Here is a 20,932-nt window from a genome sequence, read left to right on the forward strand (position 1 = left end):
ATATTTTAAATAATTTTATTTTCAATTTTTTTTAATAAACTGGGCTTCCAGCAGCTGAGTGGGGAACTCCCCTCAGCGCCCGGCCGGGGGCCGTTACCAGACCCCACAGGGGAGCGGCGGCGCTGTGCGCATGCGCCCTGCAGCCCGCCAGCCCGCTCCGGAGCCTGCGCGGCGGGCGGAGGGGGGGGTGCGCGCTGCGCATGCGCGGCGGCTGAGGCGGGGGCAGGCGGGGCGGGCAGGAGGGGCGGCCGCTTCGCCCCGCTACGGCCGTGAGGGAGCGGCGGCGGCGGCGGCGTTCGGGGCTGCCAGCGGGGGCGGGCGGCCCGAGGGGACCGGAGGTGCTGGTGGTGGCCGCGGGGGGTGGGGGGAGCCGTCGGTGCTGCGGCCGCCGCTCCCCGCTCCTCCCCTCCTCCTCCTCCTCCTCCTCCTCCGTGAGGCGCCCTCCAGCCCGCCCTCTCCCCGCCCGGGACCGAGCGCGGCGGCCACAAAATGGCGGACGGGGAGCTGAACGTGGACAGCCTGATCACACGGCTGCTGGAAGGTGAGCGCCGCCGGCCGGGCACCGGCAGCCCGCAGGGGGATGGGGGGAGCCTGCGGGGAGCCCCGGGGGGGAGGCGCTGAGGAGCCGGTCCTCGCCCGGGGCACGGGGAGCCCGCCCGGCCCTGCGCGAAGTGCCTGTGGTTGTCTGGAAAATAAAAGAAGAGCGATAAAAGGGCGAGGAGGAGGCCTGCGGCTGGAGCTGGCAGCACGGAGGGAGCTGGCGTTGCCTGCCTGCCTGCGGGGCAGCCGCCCGGGCTCGCCTGGGGCCGTGAAGGGGCTTGGGGGGGGGTCCTGTGAAACGAGGGGGCTGCCAGAGCCCCGCTGCTGGGGTCACAGGGTCCCCTTTTATTGAATTTATGTCCTGAGTGTTTGGTGTTCCTAGGCCCGTGCTGGCATTAATCTCCCTCCCCACATTCAACAAATACCTGGTGCGCTGGGGATGCGAGAGATGTGCTGCCCGCCTGCTTGCCACAAATGGAGATACCAACTTCGCGTATTTGGGTCGCTCTGCAGAGGGCTTATGGAAAAAAAAATGTACCTACGGTTCTGGAGGAGAAACGTGTTTTATAAGTCTGAAAGTTTTGTCCAGCTGAGTTATCGCTCAGCAGAATTTTTAAGGCGTTGAGGGTGTCTTTGTAATTGCTGTTCTTTTTAGAAGTGGGACTGTAATCTATAAACAGTAAAAATCAATACTTTAAAATCCACAAAGGCTTTGGCAGCTGCGGTCATGTTTGCGTTTCAAGATACGTGCTGTAGTGTATGTAGTATGGAAAGAACCATCGGGGATCATCAGTCAGAGTTTATCTCTGATCAGTATTGCAGATAAACTTCCCATTTTCCTGATGTTGAAATCCGGATTAGTAGGTCAGTTTCAGACAAGCAAAACAGAACCTAGTAAACATTGACTTTCATTGCACGTATTTTTGGGGACTTCACAATGAATAAGTATGGTGTCATGGGGTTTTCTTAGTTGGCTTTTTTGATTGCTTTTTTTTTTTTTTTTTGTAGAGGCACCTGAATTGTCAAGAGGTACTTTACTTCCTCGCTTTTCTGGTAGTTGCTTAAATGCAGAATGGTTTAAGAGGAGGTGATCAAGACTTAAAATACTCCATACCTTTTGCACACACCATTACTACTGGTGTTGCAGCTCACTATTTTTTTGGTTATGGTTGGTTGCACCAAGACTGAGCGATCTGACCCGTGCTTTCTATTTTTTCTTGTATTTTTGCATCTGTTTCTCAGTCTTTCTTGCTCTGAGCAGATTAGGAAGGCTCTTTTTAGGAAAACAAGATGACTTTTTTTTCTGCTTGTCAGCTACAAACAGTTGTAGGAGTTGTAGGAGTGCCGTGTACAACATCTTGTATCTGAAAGGGAATAGATTCTTCCAAGTTGCATTTGGAAGGAAAAAAAAAAAAAAAAACAACATTAAAATGAAGTGTATTGCGTCTGGATTATTTTTGCTTCCATTTAACATTTTTTAGTTGTTTTACTACTAACATACAGTATTTTAAGCTGTGGTTGAGTAGTAGTGTTCCACAATGAATTCTTTTTGTATGGTTGGCAGCTCACAAACCATAGCTTACGCTGTTGCTTAGCTGACCTGCTCTGGTAAAGTGAGTATGGATCCTTCTTCGTGCTGCTTGTGCAGAAAAATTCCTGTAGGCTTTTATCTCTGGAGCAATTAATTAGTTAAAAGTGTGTTGGCTCCCTTACTCTCACTTCAGTTTGGACTAAAACAATGAGGAAATGTGGCTTTTGAGTGGTAAATAATACACGTTAAAAAATCAAACTTATTTTTTAATGAAGTGTTAGCAGGCAGTTTGTGTTTAGTCCTTTGGTTACTTAAAGTGAAATGGATGGCTTTCAGTTTGAACAGCAATTGTCTCAGTGGCTGCTGCACATAAATTTTAAAGGTAGCAAATACGCAACAAAGCTGCAACAGGACACTTTCCAGTTGTCATTGGGCTGCTGGTTCGTGACCCTGTTTCTGTGCTGTGGTACTAGCTCTTATGTTGTCTTCCTCTTATTTAATTGGGTTGCTCTTGACTGCATTTACTGTGGTTGCTCGAGACCACTTGCCTTTTGATTGGAGTTACCTACATAGATCATCTTACCCTCCATGTGGTTCTTTTTTTATTTTTGAGACGTCAATATGAGGTGGCTTATAGCCAGGCTGCTTGGGAGAATTAATTGAGAACGTCCTCCTAACCCTCAACAGATGTGCATGCGTGCTTATCCTGAACGTATATTTATTTTAGAGATCTTTTGCGTGCTGGAAGCCAGACTGATTAGCTCTCGAGTTAAACTAGGGACAGTTTTCGGAGAGGCTCAACTGAGCCTAATACATGATGATAGTCTCCTAAGACTCTAGTTTTTCATTTCCATGTTCTTGCATATTACTGAGTTTTTACCTTTTTATTCATTAAATCAGTATGAATTTAGGAATGCTAAGGGCTTGTTATACATTGACTTTCTTGTACAGTATGTCTGGTGTTGGGTTACTAGTTAATGGCACTGTATAAATAACTTTTTTATACACTTCAGCTTTATTTTCCTCCAAATAATGTATGCTTAAGGACTGAAGGTAGCAATGTTTTCTCCTTTTTTCTTCTATCTCCAGACTTTCCATTCCTGCTTATTTACTGGAATAATGAGGGAGGTGCTGGTTCTTCTAGATGTGTGCCTGATCTTGGAGATGCTTTTGGCTTGTAATAAGATTTAGTTTGATAGAGAAATCATCTATAAATGGATCTGCAACCATTTACAGGTCATGTAACCACAAAATTCTGTAGGTTAGTGAAAACATTTAGGCTATGTGACCACAAAAGGGAATAAACTGAATTAGCCCTAGGACTGTTTTTCTTGTGCAAGTATTTAGAGTTGTAGTTGTGGGTCAGGCACAGTTAAGCTATGGTGTACAAAAAGATGATTGCCTCTTTTTAGCTTTAATGTGCTGTTTTGTTGTGTGTTTTTTTTTTTTTCTTCCTACCTTCCCAGCTATGCCATCTGGTGGATGATCTTCAGGTCACGCATAGGAGTGCACACACAACTGTCAGCAGCACAAAAGAAGTGGAATGTGCTGCACTGTGCCCCGTCCAGGCGCACCGTGTATCCCTCGGTGGGAAATGCCCTGATATTTGGAGAAATGCTGAGCTAAACTGGCACACCAGGCTTGCATTTAAGCCAGGCTCTAAGCTAGTTTAAGCTTTGGAAATCTGTGGAAAATTCCCTGTGTAGCAAAGCAAGAGTGCTGGAGTAGCTGTGCCTCCTCTTGTAAGGAGTGCTGTAGGTGAAGATAGACTGCTGGGTTTCTGTCTGGGTGCTGGGCTTCCTGGTTTGTGCCATGAATGTCTTCTAAATACCTCCAGGTGGACTGGACTTTCTGTACTTTCAGATACATAGGTATCTGTCTTGGTAAACACTAAGGAGGTTATCATGTGGAAGGGAGGTCATGAGGAAACACAGAGACACAGTAGCCTTAAAAACAAGCTGGATTTCTGTGAAGAAGGCTTATTTATATTGCTGTACAAGCTAATTTACCTTGGCTAGACAAAGCTAGACTCTAAGTCTGTCTAACCTATTAAATAATGATCTGAATTCAGTTAGTGGAACGTAATGTGGGTTTGCTCTAAAACAAAATTATGTTTTGGTGGGGCTGGCAGGGCTGCTAGTTCTGATAGTACCGAACCCACCACGAAAGCTGGGAGATGCTCATCCAGTAAAAGTCTTGTCAGACATGCAGCAGATGTGGAGAATGGATGTTGCTGCAGTGTTCAGCTAAAAACACAATTTTTGCAGCTGCCATAATAAAGGCCGGTTGTGTGGTGCTCTTACTGTGTCATGTGATGTTTTTTAAGAAAGCTACAGCCCTTGGTTTCTTCTGAATGCAGAGGTCTCACAGACAGTGACAAAGACTGAAGTTTGAATATGACTCAGTTTTTCAGATGAAAGATTAAATGCTTATGAAATTTGAGATTTAAATGCTGCAGAGCTGTTGGGCTGATGCATGATGGTCAGTAATATTTCAGATGTTGGGTCTTAACAAATGAACCTGCCCAGCCTGTGTGATGGTCTGTGATAGCGCAGTGGTGCTGGTGCTTCTGCAGGCTTCCTAACTGATCCTGGCAGAGAGGCAGCTGCAGGGAAGAGTAGTCCACGTGGGCTCAGCACCACCCTGCTGCTTGCTCAGTCTCCCTGGGTGGGGTGGGGAGAGACCCGTAAAGGTGAAAGTGTGAGAACTCCTGGGCTGGGATGAAGACAGTTTACTGGGCAAAGCAAAAGAAACAGGCAGGCCATTTGCCACTTCCCATTGGCAGGCAGGTGTTCAGCCAGGTCCAGGACAGCAGGGCTCAGCACATGTCATGGTTTCTTGGCAGAACAACGCCATCACTCCAAAGACCTCCCCCTTCCTCCTCCTTTTCCCAGGGTGTTACCACTGAGCACAAGTCCACGTGGTGTGGGACATCCCTTTGGTTGGCTGGGGCCAGCTGTCCTGGCTGTGTCCCCTCCCAGCTCCTGGTGCACCCCCAGCCTGCCGGCTGGCAGGGCAGCACGAGGAGCAGAGACGTCCTTGGTTCTGTGCAGGCACCACTCTGCAACAGCTAAAACATCGGTGTGGTATCACCTCTGGTCTCGTCAAAAATCCAAAACACAGCATCACGTGAGCCTCTGTGAGGAAAACTAATTCCATCCCAGCCAAAGCCACGACAGTGATTCACTTCAGAATAGCATGAACACGCTGTGGAGGTGAGTCTTGAAAAACCACAGGTTACTACCTTGATATGGTGCAAAATCCTTCAATAACCCTTGTATTAAGAAAACAAAGATGAACAACTCAACAAGGAGTTTTTAGCAGTGGAAAGATTTTTTGTAACAGTCTCTTTGGAGAGAGAAGGAAAACTCTTGTTTTTAGCTGTCTGTTCCTTGGAGGGTGTGCCCTGTGTTAAACAGGGAGAAGGGGCAGAAGGAAGAACGGTGTTTGTTGCTGGGCTTGTACATCAGTGCAGATACGAGCCCATTGATCCTTGGCTTTGTAAGTGCAGGAGGAATGGGAGAGTTGGCTTCAAAAATTATGCTGAAGGCCAAGGGCCTGGTGTCAAAAAATGTCCACTGGTTTTTCTTTATTCTGTCCTCTTACTGTGCTGCCCTAGGCCTGCATGGTTCAGTTACTGTTTCACTCAAATATTCTGCAGCAGTTTTGACTTGCCTCTGAGTCTTGCTCGGAGTACAGCTGAATCGCAGCATAAAAGAAAAAACAACGCTGCTGTGTTTAATGTAAATAGGATTTTTTTACCCTTGATAGTTAAATGCTTGTGAGCAATCACTACAAAAGTAGGTATGTAACAACAACAAAAAAAAAAGAAGCAGTGTGTGGTTTAGCAGGGCGAAGCCAAGCATACTATATTTGGCTGTAGCTCAGTGAGGTCAGATGCTGTACTCGGGAAGGGCTCTGCACGTAGGGAGGGCTGCTGTGAGCTGCGGCCCGAGGTGCTTCTCGTGCTGTCTGTATCTGCCTCATCATTTTAGCATAGAAACGACCCCGTTTGTTGCCTTCACATAGTGCTGTCATACAGTTTGGCTTGCAGCATAGGCTGGCTCATATTAGTTCTGCAGCACCATCTTCTGTGGTTTGGGGCAATTTAGTATCAACCTCGATACAAAGCCTTTATCTGTATATCTTACATAACCATATTTACATGTAGTACCTGAGGAGTCGGAGATGCAAATGTCATGTTAAACCCTGTTGTTTTTTTTATTGCAACTTAAGCAATTTTCCTCCTTGTTATTTCTCATGAATTACTTTGTAACTTTATAATCAGCCCCCCCCAACCCACCTTTCTCTAATTTTAGGAATTTTGTTACTGATGCTTTAGAGGAAAAATCAAGTCAAACTTTGAGCAAGAAGTTGAAATTCTGTGTTGCATGAGATTTTAATGATAGGTTAAACCTTGCAAGGGGATTGGAAAAGAATTTATCACCGTTTGGTACAGTACAGTGTAGTAAGAGGCTTCTACCTCATGCTTTGCTAGTTGCATGGATTTTTGGTTCAAGTGTAATTAACCAAACACAGTAAGTACAGGCCAATAACAAGCATTAGGATTACGTGTTTCACTTACAGAGTGGAGTGACTGCTGAGATCTTGTCCTTCAGCTCTGGATCCACCGTTTTTTGGGACGGTGTGTAGTTCAGGAGGTTTGGGACCATAAGCTGGTGCATGGAACCTCTCTCTCTGTGCAAGTAAGCAGCAGGCGGCCCATGAAAAGCAACTGCAGTGGGTGAAGCTTGATGTAGGTGCACTTGGTGTTGTCGTGGGCTGATCTGGGTTTCTCCTGAAGCAACCTGAGATAGCTTCTGCTGCTTCTACCTGAGCATTAATTCTACTGGTAATATGAATTTTAAGAATGTCAATCCAACTTTTGGGGGAAGAGGAACACCACTGGTGTTGGTTGTTTCCCTGGTTAGAAATTAAAGGCTTGGACAGTCTCTTATTCTGCAGTCATTTTGTTTAATGTTAAATAAGCCCTGCTAAGTGAGCTTACAGCAATCGTGTTCTTCAGCAAGATACTTTATCTCAAGGGCACCCAGTAAAGACAACTTCATTATTGTTTTTAGACCACTTAGATGGAAAAGTGCAGTCTTTCAGCAAAAGAGCTTCCAAGAAAGTTATTTCTTTGGGTTTTAGCGTGGAGTTCAGATACGCACCCTACAAAAGGCTTTGTGTGTACGTACAGACTGTATGTTCAGCAGTATGCTGCGTGCTGGAGCAAAGCATGGCAGGGCTTGAGTCACCTTACTGTTGTCCGCAGGCTGCTGTGGGAATGAAAGCCACATTAACCTTAATTTTGTTGCAGCAATTCAGAAACTTCGTGAACTTGTATTGTTGGCGTGGCTCTTGTCATTTTGGTGCAAAATAATTCTGGGTGACAGCTGTACAATTTAAATAACAAAATATTTTGAGGGAATAAAAGCTTTGCTTTTGAAAATGGAAGACGTTTTAAATCCAATCCAGGATTCTTGAATTTAAAAACCATGGAAACCTATAACATGGATTTTAAAAATTGAGCAGATAACTTGAGAACATGTTTCCAAAACTGTCAGAACTGTGTTTTCTGTCTTTTTTCTTTTTTTTTTCCGAAGTAGTGGGTAGTATTGCCTTTGGCTTCCAAATCTATTCCCCTCCTAGAGAGGCTGTTCAGGATTTGTCAAATATTCCCAAATGTTTTGAGGTACAAGAGAGAGACAGTTGAGTGCTGTAGCTGGTAGTTGCCAATCATTAAACATTCCAGATACTGTTAGGGGAGAATGTGAACTTGGGGGATATTGGTGGGATTGCCTGCTTGCAGTCTTGTGTTGTGGTGTGTTTTTGTTTGCTTTTTGTTCAAGATATGCTCTGGCAAATAGAAATGAAAAATAGAACGAACATAGAATGTGAAAGCCCCAATTCCAGAAATACCTTGTCCGGGGATGCTGCTGAAAGAAGCAGAACATTTTATTAGTCCTTGCCCAGGTTCACAGTGGATGCCTCCTCCAGCCTGGGGGAGCTATCTAGATTAAGCTTCTTTCTTGCATTTTTCTGCTAGACAGAACAGATGAGCTCCCTGATGTGTTTTACTGTGTGGCCATACAAATGTGTCTGGCCACAAAGTAAGAGCTCGGAAGAAGAGGGAGCAGTGCTGCCCTTGTTTTTTTGATCCTTAGAAGGGTATATGGGATCTAATGTTCTGCTAGAAGTGTGAGTGGTGTCTAGTAAACAGGATGCACGTGCTATTGGAGAGCATGGTGTAAATGCTTAGGACAGCTGTGCACCCCACAGCTGATTTAATAATTGAAGAAACTTCTATTAGTGATGCCACAAAATGAGGAGCTTAGTTACTGAAAGTGAGAGGCGCTCCAGAAACAGGATGACAGACTAGGTTAGTGGATTTTCTCCATGTCATAGAGAAGAACGGCAAAAGGAGCGATGCCTGCACAACTTGCAACAAGCAGTTCTCAAACCGCACTCCTGGGTGCCGTTTCCTTCCTGGCCACTATTGCCTTGTAGCCATACATAATGTGCTGGTCTCTGGAATGAGTTTGGAGGGATAAAAACAAACAAAAGTAAAGCAAACAAACACCTTGCAGGAGATTTTCTTTCCTGGTACTGTGCAGCCATTCTCAAATGACCAGTTCCTGTTGCTAGGCTTACTAAGGTTGCTTATCGAAGGTTGTGTTGATGCTGAGAATACTTCAATAGTGATCAGAGCATCTCTTGGATTGCTACAGGAAACACTGTGCTAAAATAATAGCTTCACAGTACAATGCATGGAGTTGCTTTTAATTCGTTGTTCTCTACTGTTTCACCATGGTTTAAGCTCCTTGCAGCACAGGCTTCTTCTGGCATAGCACTGCACACGTGGGACCGTGAATTACGAGAGGAGTTGCTGTCCCTACTGAAGGTATTCACGTAAATCAAAGCTTGTTTACAGCCTCTGCATCTTAGAGGACTAATTTATATCTAATGTCGAGGTGCTGTTCCTGCTCTGGCTCAGTGGCAGCCATTGGCAATGGGTGGCTTTCCCGGTGCTGCTAAAGCCTTTGGTGAGCTGCAAACCTCCCAGTGTGCGCAGCTCTGACGAGCAAGTTTCAGGAATGGCTGCCTGTAGCCATTTGCAAAGAAGTCTGAGAAACACCGCTTACACTCTAGATCTGATTCTCCAAACTTCCTCTTAAATCTGTTTTGAGGACTTGGCTTTTGCAAAACTAAATATGGTGAGAGACGCTCCTAGTTACAATCCGAGCTGTGCCCGGCTCAGTCGAGGAGACACAAACAAAACTAACTGTAGTGTAAGTCGGTAAAAGATGTGCTTAGCCCTGCTCGTGGCCCAGCCCTTTCAGGTGACTAGCTGACTGACCTTTCAACACCTCCCAGTGTGAATCCAGCAACGTGCTGAGGCTTCCTGGATCCCAGCACCTTCTCACGTTTCCATACATAAGTTGTTTATGGACGATCGGGGACTGTGGGAGAACTTCCTTGCTCTTTACCACGTTATTAGTGGCTATTCCTCGTGAAATCCCAGGCTCTGTGCTTAGCGGACCTGTTTGCAGGGAGCTGCTGCCCGCTGGCATGGGGAGGGCTTCATCATGGTGTGGTGTCCCAGGCTCCTTCCTGGGGCAGAAAGTAACTGGGGTCGTTGCGTGTGCTTTATCTCCGGTTAGAGAGTGATGTGCTTGATGTAGTTCTAGCAATTTGCTTTTCTGGAGAATCTGACCGTGGTAGAGGGTTGCCAGACTGTGCATTGGTTTGTCTGTTAGGGGCTGCAGTGTACGAGGAGCTAACAGCATGACACTGGATGCTCCATCTGTGTCAGGTAGCTGAATTTGAAGTCAGGGGCTGTGTGGTCTAGTGCAGAAATCCAGCAGCATGAAAGGCTCAGTCCTATAAAGCAATTTATGCAAGTTTAAACCTCCCATCAAGTTTCAAAGGGAGCAAAAGCAAAAGGCTGGCATCCTATGAAATGCTGGTAGGATCAGAGCTATTTGAAGTAGTATGAGTGATCTCCTTGAACTGTACTCTGTTTGGGACTCTGTTTTGGGGCCACTGCTGGTAACATTAGGGGTGTGTATGGTGGGGTTTCCTAGGCTCGAGGTCCAAAACTAGATAGGATGTAAATTGCACGGTTAAATTGTTTCTTGGTTTTAATTTGGTGTTGCAAAATGTTATGACAGTAGTTAAACACAGAAGAAAACTTAATTGCTTATCAAAAGAGGTTAAAAGAATACATAGTTTGTGGAAGAAAAATATGGCTGGCAAGCAGCTAGTTGGGCTCCGTGCTTCTTCAGCATGATCTTGTGTTATAAGCATTGGACAGCCATGGGGTTAAAATGGAGCAGAATCGTTTCAATAAATGATAGCCATTGGAGTGGTTGTTAGGACTGTGCTCTGTCAGATGGGAGCTTTCTGTGTAGTGCTGGCTTGTTGCATCTGGGCAGTGAGCTTCAGATCTGTGAAAGGAACCTGTTTAAGCTACCCAAACAAAGCACTAGAAAAGCGTGGAGATTGTTGGAGCGTTCAGGTACATGTATTCTCAAACCGAATAGTCAAGTCCTGCACAAAACTGTCAAGGCCTGTTTTTTCTTTTGCCAATGATCTTTTTGAGGCTGAAGGGCTATCCATAAGTACATCATCTAGTAGACGTTTGAGATGTGGTGAAACTGAAGCCTGTATGCTTTTGCTCTCCCATCACATTGACTGTATGTTTGGCCTTGTATTCTCTTAATATGTTACCCCGCATCTTAATGCGTGAACAATATTTTACAACAAAAAAAAAGTTACTAAAAAGCTGTTTGCTGTCTCTAACGTAGTTGTTAGCTAAAAGCATGTGACTTACCATATGGCAGGTGTCTCGTGGTACTGATGTGGGGTTTCCCTGAAGGGAGTCCTGAACGCCACGTGTATCAGCCCTGTCCTGGTGGCATTCTGATGAGCAAGTCGTTTCCAGGGTAGCCCCGCTGCGGGTAAAGTGGCCCTCCTGCTGGCTGTCCCAAGATCTGTTTTCACATCTTCTCTTTCCTGCTTGAGATAATTCTTCATTTCTACCTCCTCATCTCTTCCTATGACTGCTTCCTAACCTCAGCTGAACAAGAGATCTGGTGCCTATTTAAAATAAAAATAAAAATCATAGCACAGCGTCAGATTGGTCAGATGTGCGCTGGGAGAAGCATGCAATGAAAAACAGAAGAGCTTTTTGAGATTAACAGTTTTCGAACTGCAGTACTAGCTGTCTTACAGCAGGTTGTTTCCCCTTGTATCTTTTTCCCCCATTATAGAATGTACATAATGATATTGATCTCCTTTGGAAAGTAAAAGTTGCAAGCTTAATATTGTTTTGAATAGGGGAAACAGGCAACCGAGGAATTGATTTTATCCGTGAAGCTTTTGCTCTTCTGTTAGCAAAATCTCATATTTGACTTCCTGAAGTTTCAGCTAATGTTTTCATCGAGCAGTGTCTTAATATGTTTGAGTTTGAAAACATTTGGATTTGAACTGCTATGGGTTCGTTCCACCTTTTCTTGTAGCTACCCGTTGTTTAATGCTGAATGTTGTTCTGTCTGAAGCAGATGGCAGAACAGGATGTTGGCCTGTTGCAGGCACTGGTATATGCTGGTTTATTAGTTTGGATCTGAAGCTTGGGTTATGCTGAGATGCAAAACTGAACTGGATGGGCCAAAGTGCAGATATTTGTGGAAAGAAGCAGCTGCAGGTAGGCTTGTCAGAGGATGGTGGTTGCAGTGCAATGTGAATGCTCTTGAAAACCGAGCACTAAATATAGATCTGAAGACCTGACTTAGGAGAATAGGAATTCAATTTCATGCTAATTGGAATGTCTCTGTTTAGATGCAGAGGTTCCAGTAACTCAAGATCCTTTATATAGGAATAAAGATTTCATCAACACCAATGTAGTGTAGTTTCATATTTCTAATGTGACAATTTCAGCCGCTGAAAGCTCAAACCATTGTCTTTTCTTTGTATTTAACTGTTGAACTCAATGGTCCTAAGTTCATTCTGTGTTAATATGAAAACGTTTTCAGGATTTCCATTTTTAGGATTTTTTTTCTTACTGTGAATACACTAGCATAATCTGGTCATTCATTTAAACACTTCAAGTTGCTATTTATCCACATACAGGTGAAAGCAAAGCTTCAGTTGTTCTCTTCTGAGGACCTGACTTGCAGGCATGCACGGAGACCTTTAGGTGCTGGCTGTTACCACAGTATAAGAGTTTGGTTTCTAGGATTTTTTGGAATACGTAATTCCAGTGCATTTGGTACATACGGTGATATGTGCTGACTTTTTTTGTCAGATACAGACTTCAAGTGCAGGTCGTCTGCACTTAGCTGTTGCTGTGTGTTTGTGTATTAGTGATCTTAATTGTTAAACATCTCATTTCAGTACGAGGATGTCGTCCTGGGAAGATTGTTCAGATGACCGAAGCAGAAGTTCGGGGCTTGTGCATAAAATCACGGGAAATATTTCTTAGCCAGCCTATTCTTCTGGAACTAGAGGCACCTCTGAAAATTTGTGGTATGTAAGCTTCATATATCTGTGTTCTATGTAAGTGTACACACCTACGTAGGTTTAGTTGTATGCTAGTTGGAATGGAAAGAAAATCCAATGAAAAAGATACTGGGATAGGCAAATGACCTTGACTTGGGCAGTACAGATTAGTGATTGAGGTCTTTACAGTCTTAAATACCATTTTCATTGTAGATTGGATTAAGTCAAGAAAAGGCAGCTAACAGTTCTTCCTGGTACTGTGCAGGAGGAAATTCTCTTGCTGATAAGAGCTGCCTGTGCTCTCTTCTAGTGCAAATTTTGCAACCTGTCACTTGTACTTCCCTAAGGACTGCTTGCGTGGAGCTGCTGCTACTCCTTAGATCGTTATTTCAAAAAGCAGCTAGTTCTTTAAAAACGGAAAGAGCAAATCTTTGCTGTTGTACTTGTTCCCTTCAAAGCGTAAGCAAAACAAAGATCTTTATATGAGATGAAATGAAATGCTTTTCTAGTCCTTGCTCAAAAATAGTGTTGAAGAAAGCGTCAGTGTTGAAAAAAAAAAAAATCATAAATTAATCTGTTAACATGTAAAAATCCCTTGAGCTTTATAGCAGGTATTATCAAACAACATTGTCATCAAATATGGGTGAAACTGCTTTACATCTCTAAGCTCTTATAATATGCTGGACTTCTTCAAAAGTACACTGTTGTTATAGGTATGTGGGCTTGTTTAAAACTGTTAGTTAAGTATTGTAAATACTGACTTGTAATCATCCTTCAAGTTATTCACAGCAGACACAACCTTAGAAAGCAGTAAATTTACAGAATTAGGCTGCTTAAAGCGTCGGAGTTAAAATTGAAACGGTCTTTGAGTTCATTACTAGCATGCCCAAAGATGGATTGTGCTCTTTCTAGGCTTCCTCCTGGCAGGCCTAATGTGGCAATCTTCCTTACATTAAGAGAGGATATTACTAATTATTAAAACATAAAAATAAAACAATAGAAAAGTAGTAAAGACAAAGTCACTTTAAAATGACTAACTGCTTGGTAGGGTGGGGAGACAAAAAGCAGACCAGCTTGTCTAATAACACAAAGGTGAAGGGAAAATCCAGCTTTAGCCAATTGTCTTCATGCTAGGCTGAGGAAAAGACTACAGTAGTCTCATCATATTCTTAGATAAAGGAAAGGTGAAAACTCAAATATTCTGCATAAGTCAAAGTCTGCAAAGTATAATTAGCCTCCTTCAAAGTTAATTTCTCACTTCTTAAAATCTAGACAGCTGAAAGGACTCTTAGATGCACAATAAGGTAGCAAATGCACAGTTAGATAAGGCATTTGTTATTTTTAAATTAGATTCTAAACAAAGTGATAGCACATGGAAGTGTCAGGTGCATCTACATTTAGTATTAGAGCAATTGTCAAAGATGTATGTACTTCAAAGTGAAAGAGTGATGATGTCTTTCACCAAAGCAAATGAGGCAGCTGTACTACTTTGAACTACCATATAGTGTATTCAGGCAGTGCTTGAGGGATCGTTTATAGGACTATTTTTTCTTGTAATCAAGTCAGTTCAAAATAAGCTTTTACATCTTGAATGGCTGCGTTCTAACATAAGATGAAAGATACTCTTATGTAAACGTCCATTTTAAAATAGTTGCAGCTTTTATCGTAAGGCTTCATATCTGATGGACTTCAACTTGTGCCCATATGAACCTGTATTTTAAATTATCAACTGCCTTCAATGGAACAGTGTTAAATGCTGAGGTCCCTTTACAAAATAAATTCTACAAAATGTAGAAACTTTACCCTGTAAGTCCTTTGGTCCTTCTGTCTCATATGTAACTAAAAGTAGTTCCAGATGATAAATGTAATATTTATTTACGTGGTAATTGATTCTGATGGTGATGAAGTCTGGTGAGTACTGATAAAACAGTTTTAGAGCACTAGACTCAACATCACGGTCACTTGTTGACAGATCTTCTATGTTTTCTTCTGATGACAACCTGGAGATTTCTAATATCAAGTAGACTAGAATTGTTCTTGTTGCAGCGCATGTGAAAATGATTTTAGCTGGTGGAACTTCAGAGTGCATGTGATTGGGTAATGCATAATATTTATCATTATTAAAAGAAAATTAGGATATAATTCCCCTCCTGGAGTAAGGAATAGCTTTTTTTTAAAAAAAATAAAATAAAATAATTAAAAAAAAAGATACTGCCTAAAGAAGGAAGTGTTGAATTTATTCTTCTTTATTTTTTTCCAAAGTAGAGCATCAACTAGTAACTGGAGTACGTAGCTATAAGACTTGAACTGGTGAGCATACAGGTCTGGGAATACCTTTTCAAGATTATGGAAAAAGTTTTAGCCATGAGGGCGTTGCTGCTTTTTAAGTTTTATGGTATGGTTATGGAAGCTAATTCTCTAGTGGAGAATAACTGTGCTTAATAAAAGCAGGTATTTTTCCACAAAACAGATGACAAAAGAGAAAATACATTTATGGTGTGCTTAGTGTAAGGGTAGTCAATACTATCAGTATATAGCCTGTAATGAAAATTTATTAGGTGGATTCTTTGCATACAGTCACTCTGGTAATGAATTCTACAGTCAGCTGGAACACATCACATGCATTGTATGAGTTCCTGTAGAGTGGCTTGGGTATTATCTTTGACCTTATGGGCAGCTCAGATAGTTCACTTTTGGCTAGTCTGATATGACGTGTTTTAATTGCTGCACAGAGCTGTCTCATGGAAAGCCTGCTTAATTTCGAAGGTGGCAGTGTGATGAGTAAGTTATTTTTCCTAAAATACTTCTGCAGGGTTGAATATCTTATGAAGGTTGTCAGCCTTTGGGTCTCTGTACTGTTTTTGTATAAATTGCATCAGAAGAGATACCCGAAATGCCAGGGAATAGGGATCTTAGTACAGCAATGTTATAGGAGGACAGGCAGTTGACCTTTGAAGTAAGTGCTCACTGCCAGCACAATGTTTGGTTTCTCTCCAGTTAATCTAGATCATTTACTGATCTGTTGTTGCAATAAATAATGTGACTTAACTTTCTCTTAGTACATTGGCTTCCTGGCCAGGTAACTGTTTAATTAGAGATTTCTTTCTGACTTTGTTTTAATTTGAATAAATTAGAGCATGATTAGAAAGCTTAAGCTGAATTGAGAAGACTCCTTGTGTAGCTTTTGTTTTACAGGTTTTCATAATTAGCAGTTCTGCATAGATTGTAAGTTACTTACAAATTTAAATATTTACTAAATGCAGTGTTAGCTTGGTTCTCACCTTTCTGATGCCTATTGCCAGTCTGTTTTTTAAACTAAAGCGTTTCTTTTAAGATTGGTTAATAAAAAGTGATTGACTGACTTAAGTTCTTGATGTGTCTGCTCTTCACGCTGTTGCGCTAACTCTTGGTAAACGTTTTCTTATTCAGGTGATATTCATGGTCAGTATACAGACTTGCTTCGACTATTTGAATATGGAGGATTCCCGCCAGAAGCTAATTATCTTTTCCTTGGAGATTATGTAGACAGAGGCAAACAGTCTTTGGAAACAATTTGCCTACTCTTGGCATATAAAATCAAGTACCCAGAGAACTTCTTTCTCTTAAGAGGAAATCATGAGTGTGCTAGCATCAATCGGATCTATGGATTCTATGATGAATGTAAGCAAAGCCTGTTCCTTCTGAAAGCCTGTTACACTGTATGTTTTGGAAGCACTTCTAGTAGCGACTCTTAAACTGCAAGGGTTTCAGTATTCTGTGAACTTTCTTTGAAATATTCTGTGAACCTTCTTTGAAACTTTCTGAAAGTACCTACCAAAATAAGGTTAAACTCAAATATTTCTTCTTCTGCTTTCCTTAAAATACTATTGCGGGAGATGGAAACCTAAATACACTGGAATATATCTCTGTAAAGATGTTTTGGTAATGTCCGTAGTCAGGTGGTGATATGTATTGTAGGTTGGCTTCAAGAAAACAGCTGTCTCTTCCTAATGTCATGCACTGTTCTTGTAGGCAAGCGGAGGTTTAACATTAAGCTCTGGAAGACCTTCACAGACTGCTTTAACTGTCTGCCTATTGCAGCTATTGTGGATGAGAAGATCTTCTGCTGTCACGGAGGTAAGTTGGTGACTGCTTTTAAAGGCTGTGTCGAACCTGATCTTTGGGTTAATGTTATATCAAATAAAGCGTGCATTTGCATACCTGATATTTAGCTGGAGAGGCTTATCTTTATATTGTCTGTAAAGGTCATCATTATGTCTTGTGCTTTTCTGTGCACCTGGCAGCAGGCAGGTGTTAGCCTAACCAGATACACATGGCTGCCTTTGCCAAAGGGGTGTGTTTAAGTATTTACATCAATATATCCCTCTTTGAAGGACACTGAATACTGTAACTCATGCCTGATTTGCTTCATCTGCCATAGCTAGGACTGCACAGACAGAGAGCAGTCACTTGGAGCTGTAGCAGTGAATTGAAAGAACAAGTTTCATGAGTAACCCAAGCTCTGTAGTCTCAGCCTCTATCTGGTTTTGTAAGATGGAGGAAGAGACCTTTTTGGTCACATAATTAAGGCTGTCGCCTGAAGTAAGACTAACATTAGATCAGGTCAAACATGGCTTGCCCTGACTCCACAGAACCTTCCCTGCTGGAAAACCTACATTCTGCCGCCTGTCCCAGTGCTGCCCAATTATGGTAGTGAACAAAGTGTTTGGTGTTGGTCTGCAAGAAGTTTGTGATTTCTCCCCATATCAGAACTTATTCAGGTGCTTTTCTTTGTACAAAGACTCTGTGCTTTTCTGGGCAGTGATGCTTCTAGGTCTGTGGGTACTGGCAGAGTCCTGTCACAATTCAAACAATTGACAACACTTTCCAAACAGTGTTGTAGTAGAAAGAGCCATCCCACCTTCTTGCAACTACCTCCATTATTAAGTAGCTTGCTGTCTTGTATCAAGTGATCCAGAAAGGACCTGGTAGGTGTCACACCGGCATTGTCAGTGAGGTGATTAGAGATTAGTGGAAGAGAGAGCCTTGCAGAAACTTCTAGTTTGACTGAACAGCTCTGTTGGGATGTAAACGTAGTGTGCACACGAAATGCCTGAAGAGATTTCTTGAGACTGAGGTTGTATTAATGACTGCTACCCTGTCTTTATTCTTCATGAGTATCTCTACAAGGGCTCTGCCTGTATGGAATATGTGATAAAAATGATCCTGCCTTCTCTTGCACCTTGTATCAGAAGCTTCAGCATACGGTGCCTGCTAGTGTAAGCTTATCAGTCTTAAGCATAATATGCTCTGAGGTATTATCTTGTTTCTAAATGCAGAATTAATGCAGACAGTTGTGTCTATGCTGGTCTCCAGGTAGCACTGGCATGTTAGAGAAATGCTTGTTGTATTATAGGAGCATTTCTTGTCCTCATTCTCATCGTTGTGATGTGGTGCCTGTTTTTTTAAGGACTTGTTACCTGTATTATGAGTTAGATCTCAAAATTTTAAGAATGTAAGATACAGAACAACATGCACAGAGGAAGTTATCAGCAATGGCTAAAAACGTGTCGTAACTTTCAGAAAAAGTTGGCGAAGGAAGTGTTCCTTTGCTATTCTTGTACTACTTTGTATTTTGTTTTATTTGGGATACAGAATGAGTGTTGACAAAATACAGGGGTGTTCCAGGTAAATAATTAAGCTTAGGTGGTGGAAGGCCATCAAGGATGCTTAGCAAGTAGAGTAGAATGCTGCATTCTATGACAAAACTAATACTTCGATGTTTATGTGCACTTCAGATCTGAGTTACAAGCAGGAAGACTAGAAAGTTATTTTCAAGAAAAATGTGAAGCTTCGTTAACTTATTGGCGGGAGGGAGGAGAGGGTTTAACCTCTTTAAGGAAGGAGGAAGACTTCTCTTATGCATGGTATGCTTAGAGGATCCCCTTACGAAAAAACAGCATTTACTGTTTTATTGATTGTCCCTTAAGTGTGTACAGGTTTCATCTGTAACTGAAATTACTGTCACTCACAAGCTGTAAAACAAAGTGAAAAGCTTACTAAATGTGCTGTGTGCTCCTGATAAATGAAAATGGCCCTTCAGCACTTGAGCTCTGCCCTTTTTCCACTCTTCTCCAATCCTGTCCAAAACTGCATTCCAGATCCCCTGAAGTCATGGATTGTCAACGCCTTTTCATGATGTTACTACTATAGTAAACACTGAGGCAGCAGCACTAACCATACAACTCTGCTGGAGGTTGAAGCTAGCAGGTAGATATAAGGTAGGTGCCTTTTTTACTATATTGCGCATTTTTGCATAGTTTATTTTAAAAATATTGTCCTATGGGATATATAATAAAACTTTGCAAAACCGCATAACATAGTAAACAAAAGGCACCTAACTTACCCCAGTAGGCTATCTACAACAGCTTAAAATCCCAACTCAGCTTTTTTTCCTCAGACTTTTGTGTTCTCTACATCACAGTATGAGTCAAACCTTTCTTGCTATCCCTTCCTCCAAATGTTCACACTGCCAAAGGATCTTTCGTTGAAGTCTTCTCACTTGCCTCCTCCCCTCCTTGTTGAATCTTCCCTGTCTTTCGATGCTGTGCATAGAAGTCATATTCCGTTTTTTTCTCAAAGCTGTCCTCTCAGATAACTTCTTTGTTCTTTATCTCACTTCATTGAAGCTCATTCCATAACCATTCCCAGCTCTGCTTTGTATTCTGTATGGTATTGTCGTCTTTATGATGCCATGTGCTAGTTCTAATCTTTAGAGACTTTTTGTGATAACTTCCAAATTTCTACAAATTCAGCCCATGCTGTAGCATCATGTTGATGAAGCACATTGGTCTAACCACATCAAATCTAATCTCGGCAATGAGAACCGTGTTAGTTTAGTAGAATGCTAGATAGATTTTCACACTCTGGAATCCTGTTTATCTTGTGACATTCCTGACACTAAATGTATGTTGGAGCTGGGGAGACTTCTTGATCTTCTGATGTCATATCCAGAGAGATCATAGGAGCTTTCTGGATTACACTCTAAAAATATGTAGCAATCACTGCACCAGCTCTGCATGATGAGAGTGGTTTCAAATCTAGTGCCTGAACTTGATGAGTCTGCCAGGAGTAATGACAACTCATTTTCTGTTTTCCATTAGGAAAGGTGTGCTCTTACACTTCAAGAAGATAATATGCTGAATGGTATTTTTTCTGTGCTCAGCTGTTGTTATGTGACAAGACAGCTTAATTCAACAGTGTACTTTGCAGTTTATTTTCAATCCATGGGTTGCAGCAGTCACTGTAGCAGCAGCAGCCTGACAGAGTTCTAGCAGCCTATTTGCCTTAGCTCCTTGATTGGATGCTGATCGGGCACGGTTCTTGTCTGTAGATATGAATTTCAGATGTTAGCTATTCCTGTTTGGGCAAGGGAAGTTACGATACTTGGGGAAAAATGACCTCTTGAGTAGTTACAGAGGTCTACAAACATGCAGGTAGTTTTGTGGGTGTTTGGTATTTTACGGCAGTGTAAAATAACAAAATTAACAGCTACAGCACTGAGACATGGTGCGTAATAACAGTTTACTTTTAAAGAACTTCAGCTTTTGGGTGTAACCTGAAATGTTGAGAGCTGTAAGCCCGTAGAAAGTCACAAACTGGTTGTGCTAACATCAGTGAGACTGCCCATTACTGTGTCAGGGTGTGGTGCTCGCTGGAACCTACACACCTTTGTGCTAATGTACTCTGCATGCAAATGGGTCAGGTTTGGGGAGGGAAAAGTGATAGGGTTGGTCGAAGTTTAAAAGCTGGTTATCTGTTTGAATTTGTTACTCTCCCTGTATTGTTGTGCAAGTAGAACTGGCTTAAACGTCTTTGTGACAGTATTCATCAGAAGATTCACCTTTCACAACCCCAGGGTATTGTCAACAAGCTGATGAGGACAGAAAGCTTTTATCATGAAACCACTCTTAAAATTTCAGCTTTTTTTTGTTAATATTTGAAGGAAAGTTCCTCAGGCCCTTCTTTACATCAGATGTGTTGGAGTCATTGTTCATCCAACACGTACATTGCCACTGTCCAAGCCTGGATGTTAGCTGAAGTTACTTTATGTAGTGACTCCTCTCCAGTGAAAGGTTTCCTGTCACATTCAAAGTTCTGGACTGTCCAAAATGGATATGGCTTGCTAATACAGAATATTTTATCACCTTAGCACTACTGGCACTCTTCCTTTATTTGGTGAACTTGTCATAGGTCACTTAAGTATTCAACTCACTTTCATAGCTTTAGTTAAGGTCATGTTAAGATCCCAGAGCATCTAGTAGGCTTTTGTCATGCCTATGTGCCAAGTAAAACAGTTTTGGAGTGCATAACTAAGCA

At 42.3% G+C, this 20,932-nt stretch overlaps 1 protein-coding gene across 1 annotated transcript in view; it reads left to right on the plus strand.

The window, feature by feature from the left end:
- The first annotated feature begins 392 nt into the window (after window positions 1–392).
- Window positions 393–20,932, plus strand: part of PPP1CB (protein phosphatase 1 catalytic subunit beta) — a 28,589-nt gene continuing 8,049 nt past the window's right edge. Inside the window, exons 1-4 of the mRNA XM_032184554.1 lie at window positions 393–541; window positions 12,470–12,601; window positions 16,004–16,234; window positions 16,586–16,690. Coding sequence (XP_032040445.1) covers window positions 490–541; window positions 12,470–12,601; window positions 16,004–16,234; window positions 16,586–16,690 — 520 coding nt within the window. The 5' untranslated portion in view covers window positions 393–489. The remainder of the gene's footprint in view (window positions 542–12,469; window positions 12,602–16,003; window positions 16,235–16,585; window positions 16,691–20,932) is intronic.

The sequence above is a fragment of the Aythya fuligula genome, chromosome 3 (genome assembly GCF_009819795.1).
Source record: "Aythya fuligula isolate bAytFul2 chromosome 3, bAytFul2.pri, whole genome shotgun sequence".
Lineage (NCBI taxonomy): Eukaryota > Metazoa > Chordata > Aves > Anseriformes > Anatidae > Aythya > Aythya fuligula.